This window comes from Boleophthalmus pectinirostris, unplaced genomic scaffold (genome assembly GCF_026225935.1).
Source record: "Boleophthalmus pectinirostris isolate CB_2022bp ecotype Guang Dong unplaced genomic scaffold, ASM2622593v1 HiC_scaffold_18, whole genome shotgun sequence".
NCBI classification, from domain to species: Eukaryota; Metazoa; Chordata; class Actinopteri; order Gobiiformes; family Gobiidae; genus Boleophthalmus; species Boleophthalmus pectinirostris.
Genome location: NW_026571133.1, coordinates 44,566,760 through 44,582,151, shown reverse-complemented (window position 1 = coordinate 44,582,151; position 15,392 = coordinate 44,566,760). Strand labels below are relative to the sequence as shown.

At 42.0% G+C, this 15,392-nt stretch overlaps 2 protein-coding genes across 3 annotated transcripts in view; one reads left to right on the top strand and one right to left on the bottom strand.

Annotated features, from left to right (window-relative positions):
• Window positions 1-2,046: 2,046 nt before the first annotated feature.
• LOC129408955 (dynein regulatory complex protein 1-like) lies at window positions 2,047-11,646 on the bottom strand. 2 transcript variants are annotated; one of them, XM_055153883.1, is made up of 16 exons: window positions 11,525-11,646; window positions 8,657-8,733; window positions 8,521-8,572; window positions 8,287-8,366; window positions 8,044-8,209; window positions 7,859-7,975; window positions 7,705-7,788; window positions 7,512-7,628; window positions 7,321-7,445; window positions 6,796-6,924; window positions 5,580-5,904; window positions 4,497-4,586; window positions 4,043-4,120; window positions 3,813-3,979; window positions 3,189-3,332; window positions 2,047-2,262 (listed from the first exon to the last, which is right to left on the bottom strand). In XM_055153883.1, the coding sequence occupies exons 2-16, from the start codon at window positions 8,719-8,721 to the stop codon at window positions 2,160-2,162; spliced, it is 1,842 nt and encodes a 613-aa protein (XP_055009858.1). In that variant the 5' UTR covers window positions 8,722-8,733; window positions 11,525-11,646; the 3' UTR covers window positions 2,047-2,159. The 2 variants fall into 2 exon arrangements, with proteins under 2 accessions (XP_055009858.1, XP_055009857.1); XM_055153882.1 differs by lacking the exon at window positions 11,525-11,646 and adding an exon at window positions 9,110-9,352.
• LOC110159930 (MAM domain-containing protein 2-like) overlaps window positions 9,443-15,392 on the top strand; it is a 44,270-nt gene continuing 38,320 nt past the window's right edge. The window contains exon 1 of the mRNA XM_055153220.1: window positions 9,443-9,550. Within this exon, the coding sequence (XP_055009195.1) occupies window positions 9,443-9,550 (108 nt within the window). The remainder of the gene's footprint in view (window positions 9,551-15,392) is intronic.

Here is a 15,392-nt window from a genome sequence, read left to right as displayed (position 1 = left end):
ACTCTGGCAAATAACCCCAACTCCAACCTCCATTAAACTTTCAAATAGGCGAGTTTCAGCTGACATCATTGTTATTAAAAGCCCGCGTTGCATGCTGGGAAATATTTTGGTCGGAGGCAAAAAACACAATAGTGGTCAAACACAGTGTGTAACCTCATGTATTTATCCCCGATAATGGTAAATTCCTGCTGCATTATCGGATGCACAAATAGAAACACGAAAGAAGGAAAATGTCTTTTTCGTATTCTGAGTGAAAAGAACCACTAACGGTGAATTAAACGACTTTCAAACATTCGCAGAGCAAACGTAGAAGATCCTAACAAACCGTGGACTCCAACAAGTTCAACAACACATCGAGACTCTTGGAGGTTTTCATCTTTTCTGCTGTGAATGGCCCAGGAGTTTCCACCAAGTCATTGTGGATATCACCAAAGTGAATATTTGTCCAGGCGATTCTGACTAGAAATTTGGTTTGGTCCACCTTTTGTCCGGGTTGAAAAGGGTGATTTGTCGTCCGTCGATGCTTATGACCAATTTCTGGTCAAATGGTCTTGGGTCCTCTGCTGTTAGAGTGGATAAATAACCGGGATCAATACCCTTTACGTGCTTTCTCACTCCGTCCGTCATGTTGAATTAGTGTTTTTTGCCGCCAACCAAAATAATTCCCAGCATGCAACACGCGCTTTTGTCAACAATGAAACTTGCCTATAACACTTTTTGTGTTAAAAACAACTAAAAATGTTAACCCTCCAGTTTTTGCGGTGTATATTGTGCTATTTTCAGATCTGTGTTCTAGTGTCACAAACACACACACACACACACAAACACACACACACACACACACACACACACCTGGAGTTGTGTTTTGTTTCATTCACACGTTTAAAACACACAAACCCTGAACATTCAGACTGGGTTCTTCTCTCAAACAGAAAACACTCTGTTCCACCTGGTGATGTCATGAGGTAATACAGGAAGCGCTCCACTGTGTTTTTAAAGTCCATACACTTAGAATCGTGGAAAATTTCACCTCTGGAATTTCAAATCTCGACTGAACTAAAGGTAAAGAAGCTGTTCACCTGGAAAAATACCACTTCATGACATCATAAGGTGGAACAGAACATTTGGAGCTTTGTGAGATGAGATGTAGTCAGACTAATAATGCAGAATTACTCAAATATGCGAATGAAACAAAACACATCTGCAGTATGTTTTTGAGGAGGGGACAACTTTATATCATGTCTAAAAGCTCAGAAGAATCCTTTGTGTGTAATACAGGCAGTGTTGGGAAGTAACAGATTACATGTACTGGAGTTACGTAATCAGAGTACAAATTATGAGTAACTGTATTCAGTTACAGTTACTGTTTCAGTGAGTGGTAATTGGATTGCAGTTACTTTATTGAAATAAATTGATTACACACAGGTATTTTCCTGTTTTCACATTTTGGGCTATATCCCTTTTTTTATTTTTCAGTAATTCCACTCATTGCCGGAGACTAAACCAGGTCTAAACCAGGACTAAACCAGGTCTAAACCAGGACTAAACCAGGACTAAACCAGGACTAAACCAGGACTAAACCATGCCTCAAACAGGATTTAACAGGACTAAATCATGCTGTGTGGACTGTGTTTCCATCTCTTCTATTAATATTTTTTATTTGGTTAAGTAAATACTGGGCTTTTTATTTTCTTTTATCAGACAAAACTTATGTTACGATATTCTGGTCTTTGCTTCTCTACAGCAAATCAAGTAATCCAAAGTATTCAGATTACGTTACTCACTTTAATTTAATGGATTACGTTACAAACTACATTTTGGGGTATGTAATCTGTAATCTGTAGGGGATTACATTTGAAAAGTAACCTTCCCAACACAGGACCATAGAAGAAGAATACTTTTAGTGCGAATTAAACTATAACATATGTAGATTATGATTTAACATCTACTAATACTGATCCAAAAGGGTTTATTAATAAAAAAATATATATAAAAAGGTCCTCTCACTTCCTGTTCAACACTGCAGAAACAATAAGCCACGCCTCCTCATCGTCTCATTTTATTCAAACTGCATCCAAATGTAGACAGTTTCATGGGTTTTAGCTGCAGTAAAATCCATCTTGAAGTCAAAGGCGGCACGGGGGCCCGGGTCAGTCCAGTCACAGCTCCTGGAGACCCACGAGCACCGTGTTCAGCTCTGAGTTCTCCGGCTGAAGAGTCTGGATCTCGAGGAGCAGCTCAGACATCTGACACAGGACGGCACTGGACACAGAGACAACAGTAAGAGCCAGAGCAAACTCAGAGGACATGTCTTCTGCTTTTCAGAGACACATGACACAAAACTGTCTCTGGTTAGATCCTTCCAAGTTAGGACAGTTGTTACGGTTCCAGACCCTTTTACACTGGTATAGCCTCAGACTGTATGTGACAAAGAGGGCCTTTGTCCACATTTTTTCACTTTATTTCATTTACATCTATCAACTAAACAGCTAAATAATTACTATCCCGGGTTTGTTTTATTTAGTGTTTGTTTAGTTAAATTGATCAAGCCTTTCATCCAATTGGTTCACTGAAGCTTCTTGAAGCTTCATTTGCTCTAACAGGACATCTACTGGACACAAAAATATCAGTTGACATGAATTTGAAGTGTGTGACATTTTGCAGAAAGCCTGTGAATAAAACTGTCAGCAAAATAAAGAAGTATGTAAAACATGTATATTGTAGTGATGGCAGTGTACTGTGTATCTATATACTGGCAGTATGGAAAATGATTATTTGAAAATGATGAAAATGAAAAAGCAGCAAAATCTGAACCATTTCCTGAATCAGTCACGTGGTACAGCCGGGCAGCGAGGCTTCGGACGTCATCATTTTCAGTTCCTCCCCTAAATGAAGCAAGCCTCGATACGCGCATCGCGGAAACGCCCCCTCCCTACTCGACACACGCTTCGAAGCCTCGATACGGAACATCACATCACTAGTAAATATGTATTTAAATTTGCCCACAACTCTGTGGAGGATGCAATGAATATTTTTTGGTGAAGGTACATTTTTTTCATCTGACTCCTACTTCGACCACTTGGGCCAGCTTCCCCACACTGTAGACCTATATCTAAATACACTCTACAATACTTATAAAAATAGCAGAGGGCCTTGTATTTACTGGTGCATGTACCAGGAGAACTCACTGGTGCTGCTGGAGGCTCCTCTCAGCCGCCTCCCACATGTACAGTTTGTGGGCTGTGATGGTGCTGGACAGGCTCTCCCAGTAGGCCTCCTCCTTCGACATGTCCAGGACCTTCAGACTCTGCACACTCCACTTATCCCTGCACCTGGATTCACCGACACACACAGAACACAGACCGGAGCGTTACAGGAGCTTCAGGCAACAGAAACAGGCACAACTGCTGGACCAGAGGAGCCACTGAGATCCACAAACCAGGTCCATGGAGCACACACCGACATGAAGGAGCATGTCCCACACATCCACTGCTACACTTTAGGAATCTTAGTTCAGCAGAAACTCAGACCAAGGAAAATACTCAAATATATCAGACGCCAGGGACAAGATGAGCATGTTTATGTCCCATTTCTTTGAGGGAAGATATCAGAATTAGTTTGATTTGAGTTTCAGCCCCTCTGGTTTATATGTCCATCCCTCTGCTTCTATTAATCCTATCCCCTATAACCTGTTTAAATGATCTGAGAAGACACGTCGCAGCACCATGACGAGACAGCCCTGAAGAGGGCAGCAGAGTCTAGGTCTGACACAGAAATACAGGTCTGATGAGAAGGAGCTCAAAATGCTTTACCCCAGCTGTAAGTGTCGCTGCATTGGGCTTCCCCGCTCGTGGTGGTTGATGAAAACATTGAGCGCTTGCAGAATGTCAGTCGGGTCAATGGGGTCAGAGGTCACAGGAGCTGTAGGGCTGGTCTGGACTTCACCTGTGGAGCACCTGGACTCTGCAGCCTCAGCTTCCTGCATTCAACAGCAGTGTTACAAATGCTCCCAACTGTAGGCACTTTAACATCTGTCACTCACCGCCCTGCGCCTGGAGCTCTGCTGGTCATATTCACACAGGAAATCCACCAACTGTGACACGTCCTTTATACCGAGAGTCTAAACAAGGAACAATATGCACTTCATACGGATCACTTTAAACATAGTGCTGTTAAAACATTTTTCAGACAACTTAAATATTGCAGGAAGGGGGTGTAATCAAACTAGAGGAACTGCTCTGTCTGTAGTGCTGTTAGTTAAACTTTAATCAGAGTTTTGTTTTACCATAATCAAAAAGAACATCACAGTCACAAGTTCGCTTGCATTAGCCAACTGTTTCTCCTAAACACGACCATGAACACTTATACTTGTACAGCCTCCTGAAAATGTGACTTTTCCGACCATCTAAAAGGTTTCCTAAAGTGTGCACTGTGTCACCATGGCAACATACACGCTGTACCCCAGACTGATGTTACTGCAAACTATCAGTACTTACCTTAAACAGACAGCCCGCTTTTAGACGAGTACGCTCATTTTCATCCAAGGACTGGAGCTCATTATCTGTTAGAAACTCAATCAAGAAGCCCTGAAAAGAAAGTGTCCTGATTATTATTTTTACAGACAATAGTTCAAACCAGTCATCATACTAAAACTCTAAGGAAATACAAAGGAATAGACTCGATACTCAGTACGATTTTGATACCACAAAGATATTAAACACACTCTCTATTTAGACAATAGAAAGTGACTGGATGACTTTTTTTTGTATCAATAGCTGTAAAATTTGTTGAGTCAAATGATTTTCAATACCTGTGACAATCCAAGTTCAAACTACAGACTCTATAATTGGACACAGCTAACCTGCGAGACATCATGTTCCAAATCGGAATGAGGATGGACCAATTGACTTAAAGGTTGTATAGAGGATTTTCCAAGGAACGAGAAATCCAGTGACTGTTTGTTCTTTTTCAAATGTTGCGCATGTGTGAAACCACCCCCCTCCCCTACAGCTCCTACGTAGAAACGCCTCCTCCCGCCTCCTCTTTACGCCAGAAACAGGTTTGTTAGGCAAGACGGAGTAATTTCCAGAGGAACAGTGAAGAAACGAATCGTTTTATCCCGTTAAGAGCGTCTAGAACAAGCAAATACACAACAAAACCTGCCCATGTTTCTCCGATGCTGCTGAAGTCAATGACATAGTGTGCCCGGTGTCATGGCGGCGTAGGTACCTTTGATATAGGGGTCACGTGACGGTGCAAAGCCTCTATACAACCTTTAACAAAAAATTGTCACCACTGTGTCTGTACCTGCTGCTGTGAGCCTCGTCATTTTAGTCTTAAAATGTTCATCTTAAGCCACTCTACATGATCATGATTTTGGGGTTTGTAATTTCGCTATTTTGTCCATAAATACATTTTAATATGGAACGCTGCTTCATATTGGCTCTCAACTGCTAGCCTTGTGAGCTTCATTTGACTGGAGAAGAACGCTGTGGGTGACGTCACACTCTCTTAGTCCGCTTCTCTCTACAGTCTATGCTCCACACAGTCTTTATTCACTTATCCTGCCTTTTTCTTACCGCTTCTTCACACAGTATTTCCATGAGTTTGTGCACAGTCCTTGGGCTGTGGCTCTTCTCCTCTGCCTTTGAATGTCTCTCTTGGTTCTGTGGTTCTTGGTTCTGCTCCTGGCTGCTCCGGGAGCTCTGGAGAAGCATGGATGTCTCCTCAAACCTCCTCCATGGCTCGGCACAGCTCAGCTCCGGTTGCTCCCAGGAGAGGTGCAGGACTTGTTGGTAGATGGTGGAGTCCAGGTCTAAAGCCCTCTCCAGCAGCTCCTTCACCTCCTCGTCCAGTGTCAGCCACATCTTCTCAAACTTCATTGCATCAGCAAGCAAAAAGCGTCTAGAAAATCAAATCACACAAATGACTGCATTTTAGCAAGCAGGAGGAATCCTTGAATGTATCTGTATAAATGTATCTGTATATGCCCTTATTAGGACTGAAAATCAGATTGAGCTGGTGTCGAAACTAAAGAATCGATACCAGCTCATTACCAGCCGCAGGACAGAAATGAACCTTCCGTGAATGTTTTAGAATGATGTTGAACTGAATCAGAACTGAAGTGTCAGAGCACATAGACTAGAACACACACGGACCAAGATGAACCTACTGCACCACTGAGGATTACACACATAAAAGACATAGGGGAATAAAAACTATTCTATGATTTAATGTAGAAAATCACATTGTATTGTCTAAAGAAAGAGTTTTTTTTTTTTTTTTTTTAATTATTATTATCATTGTGGTATCAGAATCAGTAGATATTAGATATCAGTTATAACGATTAACTTCAGGGCACTTTTCTGTAAGTTTCAGTGCTGAAATCCAGTTGGTTTAAACCTAAATTGTGTCTCTCTGATCTGAACGGTCAGTAAACCCCAGCACTTGCAGCTGTCATGAGTCAGTGCTAGTGCAGCCTCTGCGGCTCAGGGAGGCAATTCTGGAGGTTCTGAGCTTCACATGGCCTGTCCATAAACTGAGAATGATGTGTATGAGTCCTCTATCTGCAGGTGAAGCCTCTGAAGCACAGGTTGAGCTGAGATTGGAGTACACAGCAGTAAGATCACGAGCTACATACAGCTCCTCAAATTATACATCAGATTTTTATAAGTCAGTTTCTCAGTAACTACCTACTAGTAGTTTTCCCACATACTTGGCTCTGCTGTTTGTTCTTTTCACACAGATGTGTGGTGTGGTTGTGTGTGTTGCTCTGCTCATATCAGACAAACTCACAGGTTCTTCCTCTGGAGGTCCTCATAGACCTGGGCTTTACCCATCAGCTTCTTCAGCTCTTTGTCCATCAACTGTTTGTGTTTTTCATCAGCAGGTCCTTTGCTCAGTGTTAACACTGAGCTAACACTGCTACACAGAGAACATGTTTATGAGACACAAGAGTCACAAACAAAATACCAAAACATCAAGGTTTATCTCAGGTAGACAGATGACTGCAGTACACTGTCCACCTCTGGATTAAAGTCACAAAGCTCATGTGCTGACAGAGACTCCATAAACCCATAATGAGGCTTAGTGTGTGGGCAAAGGCAGGGTGGCATCACTGCTTCTTCCCTCTAAGAACTTTTTAGCTTTTTTGCATTAGAAATCCTACTGTCTCAGACTCCCACCAAAGAGAAAACGTAAAACATCTTAATTTAAAAACACTGTCTAGACAACCACCTCGGAATCTTAATCTCTACCTTGGACCTCTCCTGGATGAGTGAAGGAGTGGAATAGCTGCAGCGTGATGATTGTTGACCTCACCTGAGTTTGGCTTTGGCCTGTCTGTATTTGCCTTTGAGTTTATCGTTTTCTGCTGTGAGCCCCTCAAGTTTCAGCTCAGTGTACAGCCTCTCTGAGATCACCTGGTGTAGCTCCAGCTCCAGACTCTGCAGCACACAGACACATGAGTCTAGTGGAGACTGTGAATGTCCACTGAGCTTTTAGACATTTACCTGAAAAAGAGACGTGGTTCTATGGAGGGTAAAGTTTTTAAACATGTCAAACATCTTCGTGCGCATTTGAAATTCAAACTCCTCCACAACCTGCTGCCTCCTCAGCAACTTCTGCTCCTAAAACCACAACAACCCAATCAAAACAAACTGCAGAGTACAAAAGTATGAACATGAGCTCAGGTTTGTCACACACCTCTGACTCCCTGACCATGGCCAAGCCCCTGTCCCACACACTCTGGTCCACAGCGTGTTTAGCCTCCTCCTCCTTCTGCACACTCTGTCCATACAAACACACACATGAACACGAGCTACATCATGAGAACATGTGGAAATGTTAAAGCTCTGACCTCCTTCCACTGAGCCAGCTCCTCCCTGTGAGCCCTGATCACACTCTGGTCCTGCTCAATCACCCTGTCCAGCAACAGCTGAAGATATTCTGTTAACTTCTTCAGCTCCTGCTCAGACTAAACACCCTGTGTTATTTATGTTATGTTCTAGATTATGGCATGAGCTGATATCAGAGACAGAGTACCTGCGGAAGAGAGAGCTGTGTCGTCTGGTGAAGGCCTTCCTCAGACATCTGCTGCTGGAGCAGAGATGTCTGCTCCCCCACCGTCTGTTTTGTGCTGGACCACCTCCTGAAGATCTCCTCCATCTTGTTTTGGATGGAGAGCTTGTGATCTTCTACAGGTGCTAGTCTAGAAAATATTTCAGAAGTGGCTGTGTGGGTAAATGCTGCTGTAGATTTTCAGACAGTTCAGAGTTGAAGTCAAACCTGATTTTGTGAGTCCTCCACAGCACTGCTGTGACCTGTGCAGCAGCCTCCACATCACTGTTTATGTAGAAATCTCTCTTCTGTTTGACGGACGGACAAGCAGTCAGAGATCAACAAGTGGAAACACTTACTGAACAGTAGACTGCCACATGTTATATACAATACTTGTGTTCATATATTTCCACAGATTTTACAGTCACACATGATGAACACATGATGAAAAGAAGCACAAACCTTTTCTTTGCTTGACTCTGTCCTTTTATCACTGCCCTTCTGTTTGGAGGACCTATAGAAAACACACTCGTCTTTAATCCACACACGCTTAAAAACATCAACACAAGCAAACATGGTCACTGTCATACAAACTTACTCTGCAGGTTTGGCCTTCTTTGAGGTCTTCTCTGTCTTCTTCAGGTTTTTTGTTGTATTTTCCATATTTAGTATTTTCTTCAAGTAAATGTGCAATGCAGGTTAAACGTTAATTATGGAAAAAACAAATCCTTTCCAAAATATGAACTCACTGTTGTAAACTGTTGGATGTTGTGTGCTATTGTGGTTGCTAGATGACATGAGATATGGTTGCTATGGTAAAAAGAGCTGATTGAGTGTGTACACATGCACATGAGTATTCCCGGTTATTCTCCATATCTCGGTTATGTCAGTATTGGTGTTACTGCGTGTACATGTGCACTGAGAAACCGAGATACTCATATCCGCGTGTACATGATCAAAAGGAGTATCCCGGTTTCTTGACATAATCTTACAAATGTGCAAGAGCAAAAATTAACTTAAATCAATTTCATAAACCAGGAAAAATACAAACCGTGAGCTCCTTTAGCATAAGGAGCTACAAGATTTCCCACAATCCCCTGCACACATCAAACCAACAGATTCTTCATTAAAATCTTCTGCATAAATAAACTTAACTTTACAACATATAAACCAGAACCACTGTAGAGCCACATCAGCCCGTTTGATCAGATCATTCAGCTCTGATCACATTTGTTTACGTTTTACAGAAACGAAACTTAAGGGCCGTTCACACCAAGGCGTCAAAGCGTCCAGTTTCAATGTAAAGTCTATGTGGACGCGCGACTAGAGCGTCCTGCGTTTTTGCGGCGCGTTTTTTAAAGGTACATTAAAGCTGCGCGCGGCGATGGTGGCCCTCGCCCCGGGCGCGCACTGCCCCCCCACGCGACCTCCGGGGACTCGCGACCGCCCAGGCACGCCACCCTCTCTTCCCGACAGCTCCCAAGGCCGACAGGTCGTCCACCAGAAAAATGACATAGTGTACCTTTAAAATTGGATAAAGTGAATGATTCTAGAGACAAACTGTAGACACTAAGCCACAGGTCACGTGACTTTAATGGTCAAGAGCACTGTCACACTAAGACTAAGTGCATGAAAACACATCCTCCACCAGAAAAGTTACATAGTGTGCCTTTAAATTTCTCAGAAGTGAAATTATTCTAAAGGCCAAAGTGTAAAACTAGGGCATAGGTCTTACTGACTTTTATGATGAGGAGTACGTCAGTGAATGTTTTGGCAAAGTTTTACTAATGAATGTAAAACTAACTTTATGTCACACAATAATAAATTGTGTGCATTCATATAGGTGGCGCTGTATCCCTGATAACTGTATTTGACATATCAATGGAATAAGGGTCATGCAGTGTATAACTGATAGAAATGTCATCACAATCGGACAAAACATGTGCATATAATAATTTTTACAATATTTTTTGGAGGATTCTCTGTGCCCCTGCTGGCCAACCGTGAAAAATACACCATGACTGTAATAGACATTTTTGCTTATAATCATGCATAGAATTTAACCCCCGACTTTGGTCCAAGTCCGATAATGTTGACGTTTCATGTCTATGCTAGGGGGCGCTATAGAGTTCACAGTTCATATGTTTTATAGTGTATTATAATCAGGTCGAAATCAGAAATCAGGCATTAGTGATTCAAATTTCAGCATGATGGGACTAAGCCTGTGGGTGTAATAATTTTTTAACTATTTTTTGGGGGAGTCTTTGCGCCCCTGCTGGCCAATGGTGGAAAATGCATCATGTCCGTAATGAACTTTTTAGCTTGTAATCAAGCATAGAATTTATGCATAGAATTTATGCTTAATCCGATAATGTTGATGTTTCACGTCTATGCTAGGGGGCGCTATAGAGTTCACTTTTATTAAATTTCATATTTCATCACATTCAGGCCTGGATCACGCAATTGTGATTTGAATTTGAGTTCTCTAGGCCAATGCCTGTGGCCGTGACAGGTCACCGAAAAAACAGGAAATGAAGGCGTTTTTCGGCGGCGTGCTACGGGCGAACCGTAAGGAGTATCTCAAAAAAAGTTGAAAATTTCTGTGAGTTTATGTCTGTAGATGTGACATGTCAAATTTGAGCTCATTTGGACCAAACCCCGGGGACTTGAATCTTTTTGTAGACCCCCAAGTCAAAACGGCGGCGAATGTTTGATCCAATATGGCCGACTTCCTGTTCGTCATAGGGGTGCACAATGATTGACTTTTTTGTTTGTCTCTATGAGTTCTATCACTGCTCCGAATTTCGTGACTGTACGACAAAATATATATAATAGACTTTTTTGCTTGTCATCATGCATAGAATTTATGTCCCGAATTTGGTACTAATCCGATAATGTTGACATGTCATGTCTATGCTAGGGGGCGCTATAGAGTTCACTTTTCATATGTTTTATAGTGTATTATATTCAGGCCATGATCAGGCATTAGTGATTCAAATTTCAGCACGATCGGACTAACCCTGTGAGTGTAATTATTATTACATTATCGGATTAGTACCAAATTCGGGAATTAAATTCTATGCATGATTACAAGTCAGAAAGTCTATTTTGGACATGGTGCATTTTCCACTGTTGGCCAGCAGGGGCGCAATGACTCCTGAAAAAATTTAAAGGTGCATTATGTAACGTGTCTAATGGACGAGCTGTCGGCCTGGGCGGATGTCGGGAAGAGGGTGACGTGCCGGGGCGGTCGCGAGTCCCCGGAGGTCGCGTGGGGGGGCGGTGCGCGCCGGGGCGAGGGCCACCATCGCCGCTCATTGTGCTCATCTTTTTTGGCAATTTGCTTTCGAAGACCACAGTTCTTTAGTTTAAGGTCATGGTTTAAGGTCAAGGGTATATTTCCTCTGTTATTTCTGGCCATTTTTGTTTTATAATTGAGTTGTTTTGTAAGTGTTGCTGTACTTACTGTTACGCAGATAAAAAGTGCGACCTACTCTGTGAAATCTCCTCTGTAAAGTCTCCTCTGTGAAGTCTACTGTTTGAAATCTTTGTACGATTTGCTCTGTGTCAAGCTCAGCTGAATGTGCCTTTTCCGTTAAGCGATATGTGATTTTCGATTTGTGATTTGTGATTTGCGATTTGTGATTTATAATCTCCCCGAGGCCAAACAAAGCTTTGAGTTAAAGCCCACAAAGCTTTGAAGTTTAGCTTTGAGTTCCGGAGTTGCCATGGTAACAAGGCTTTATGGAACTTTACATGTATGATGTCATCGGCGCCGTGAACCTGATGGAACTGGGAGGTTTTCAGGTTCTAGAATGTGATGATGTCATACTCCCAGACGTAACCGGGGTACTGTTTTTACATGCACCATCAAGAAACCGGGATACTCAAAAAACCCGATCATAACCGGGTTATTGATGTGCATGTATACACACTGATTGATTGATTGATAAATAAATAAATAAATAAATGTTTTTTTTTTATTAATTAATTAATTAATTTTATTTATTTATTTATGTTGTCGTGTTCACAAATGTTGGAGTTAAAAGATGGAGCTTTGTTCTCTGTGATGAACACTAGATGGGGCTATAGCCTGAGAAAACACACTAAAGTTCAGAGCAGTCCATTCTCTCACGCTTCTCACGCGTGCGCTGTCCACTCAGAGGCCTCGCGCACTTCTTTATGAATAAATCCTAAACTGTGCAAAGTGAAGCGGACGTGCACATGTCCCGTTGAGTGTGCGCGTGTAGCTTTACGTTATGTCATGAATCAGTGGTCTGTAAACTTTAAAGAGACATTTGTCTACAATTATAAAACCTGTCAACATGAAGTAAATATGACAGTTCCCTCTTTTAGTCCATCCACGTGTGCTGGCGGTAATAACTGTGTGCACTCGGACATAGCCTCGTTCTCCCTGGGCTCCCTTTGAGCCTCCAGTGCTCCCTTTTCTGTGCACAGCCAGATGCAGGTTGTTGTCTGAGTTTTAGTAGCACAACAGAGTGAGAATGGAACACAGTGTTGAGTCACGTGTTGTTTTTGTGCTGGTTTTAAAGTGATAGTTCATTCTAGCAATAGAAATTTAAAACCATACTCAGACCATTCTCCATGGAGATAAATAAATGTGATGATCATGTAGAAACATCTGGAGTCTGGCCAAATGTGATCGTCCAATCACATCATTTTTTTCAGAGAATCATTTGAAACAAAGCAGCTCATTGGTCACCACCATTTACACATAACATCAAACTTCTCCCCCTCAGATGAACAGAGTTTAGGGCTTCACTCATTCATTCTGCAGAAACCTGTCATGTTTTTCAGCCCTGTGTAATTTATTTTTTATTAATTTTTTTTCTGATGTGTGCCCCTGATCTGTCAATATGTCAAATCTGTCAATCACAGCCATTTGAAAATGGAGCGATTCAGCCGTGACCAGACTCACATCTTTGTATTCAAGTACTGCAGAAGTGAGTGTTCTGGGTCCCAGGCAAGAAATAAGCAACATTTCCATGGAAACAAGCAGGAGAGGCCCTCACTGAGCGGCATGTTCTTCAGTACAATAACCATCATAACAAAATAAGAATGAAAAATGAAAAAAGCATGTTTAGTTTAGTTTACACAGACGACACAGCGGTGGTTCTGTGATGTCCAGAGGGGGCGCGCTCAGAGAAATGCCACGGTCAGGTTCAGGTAGAAGTGAGAGCATCAGCAGTGACACAGATGCTCTGAATGCAGAAGGGAAGTGAGGAATAACTTTGGACCACTGCAAAAATATTTACAATGATCATGTTTTAAACCCAAATCAGGTGTCTTTAAAAGGTGTATTGTGTAACTTTTCTGGTGAAGGGTCTGTCAAATGCTTTTCTTCATGGAGATGTTATTGCTTTGTCTGGAATGTTTCACAGTATGGCATTAAACCTTTCTATCATCGTGGAGAACAAACTAGACCAATAATTATGTTCTTTTTCAGATCAAGAGTTTGTTCTGCTCCTGTGTTCTTCCTCAGAGTCTCGTGATGTTGCTCAGTTGATCTAAACAGGTTTTGGTGCCGTCTTTCTACTGGAGAATGCAGGACGACAGCGCCACCTGCAGTCCCACTTCCTCGGGACAGAATTCCAGGTGTAAGTAAAAAAGCCACCAAAATTCTCCAACATTATAACAGATGAACCAGACAAACAGGAGGAAGACACAGCCACAACACTCTGAAGCAACAGCTGAAACGAGCAATAAACAAAGGAAAACAGGTCAGAGAGAAAGAGAAACAAAACCAGAAAAACAAAAATAAAACAGGAAAAAAAAACATCAGGGGCATAAACAGAAAAAGTGCAGAGGGCAATGACCAGTGAAACCAAACAGAAAAACTCAGGCAAATACTCGTCCACCCAAAAGAAAATAGAACCGGAGCATAAATGTAATGTCATATACAAAACACCTGCATGTCCTGCAATAAAACACACACCGAGGAAACAGGGAGAGTGATCAGTCCACGAAAAAAAGGAACATAGGACAGAATGTGAGAAGGAAACAGCAAAGGTGAAACAAATGGGCTGTTTGTGACACTGTAAAAGAGAACATTTTGGACTGGGACGGAGCAAATGTCACTAGGACAGAGGAAGGGTGAAAAAAATGCATAGCACACTCGGTTGGCCGATGTCCAAAAGCTTTTTTATTAACAAAATAACGGTTTGTCAAAAAAAAAAAAAAAAAAAAAAAAAAAGCCTTCAGATTGTAGCAGAGGGGGGCTTCAAAAGGGGATTCCCCCACTTTTATTTATCCTTTTATTTTATTTACAACACAGGTAAGTCTGGCTTAAACACAGGACAAAGGCATTAAAGTGGAAAAATATACGGTTCTTTATTTTAGTTAATATTAAAAAAGAGCTCATTTTACACATTTTCTTTTAAAAAGATACACAATCACATTTTTAGATGCAAAGTCCTAGGTGTGTGGCTTCGCTGGACTTCAGATGTTTTAAAGTGCACTATCCGCCATTGCACACCCCCCTAGCCAATCACTATAGCAATTTCACTCCCACTACAGCAGGAGTGTCCAAACTTTTTCATCAAGAGCCACATATCTAAACACAGATGAAGCAGAGGGCCGATCGAGGGCCGTAGACTGATGCTCAATACAGTTAATTGAAATATGTGCATGTTTAACATGTTAGAATGAGCCATCAGACTTTATTCATGCCAAGACTCTCAAATCCACAAACTAAATATTAAATATTGGCTTTATCAAGGTAGATTTTCAAAAAAAAACTTGCAATAAAAAGTAAATTTTTCATTGATGCAAGGTCATTTGGGCCAATTCTCCTGGAAAACTGAGGGCCAAGAAAAAAATTGTCTGAGGGCCGCATTTGGCCCACAGGCCATAGTTTGGACATGCCTACATTACAGGTAAAAGAAACTACAGAATCACTTTAAGAGAAAATGTAAGGGACTTGGACGTCGAGAATTTGAGAGCAGAATCTAGCAGAGATATATCAATAATACACTCCAACAAACGCCACCACCCCCAGCATGCATCACCCAGAGCCTCTACCTGGTTTCTACAGTAGGTGTATTCTGGGGGTCGGGAGCGCGTCAGGAGCGGCCGCCGTCTCCGCCTGCTCCAGACAACACCTTTAAATTTAAGCACCAGAAACAAGGCATTAAAAACAAATTCTAAAAAACACTGAAAAACAACTCCAGCACTCACACGGGCCGCGTCTGCAAGCCTCGAAAGCCCCGACTGCCCCACTACAGCGCGCGCAGCCTTTTCTAATCGCCTAATCAATGACGCCGGCGACGCACAGCTGGACGCCTTCACGGACGCACCACAGTCAGAATAGTTCA

Bases quoted from the DNA above. Each gene is read 5' to 3' on its own strand.
- LOC129408955 (XM_055153882.1), bottom strand. The intron at 8,210-8,286 runs GTTTGACTTCAA...AATATTTTCTAG, and splicing joins TGGAGGACTCACAAAATCAG to ACTAGCACCTGTAGAAGATC. The intron at 3,980-4,042 runs GTGAGTGACAGA...TGTTGAATGCAG, and splicing joins AGAGCTCCAGGCGCAGGGCG to GAAGCTGAGGCTGCAGAGTC.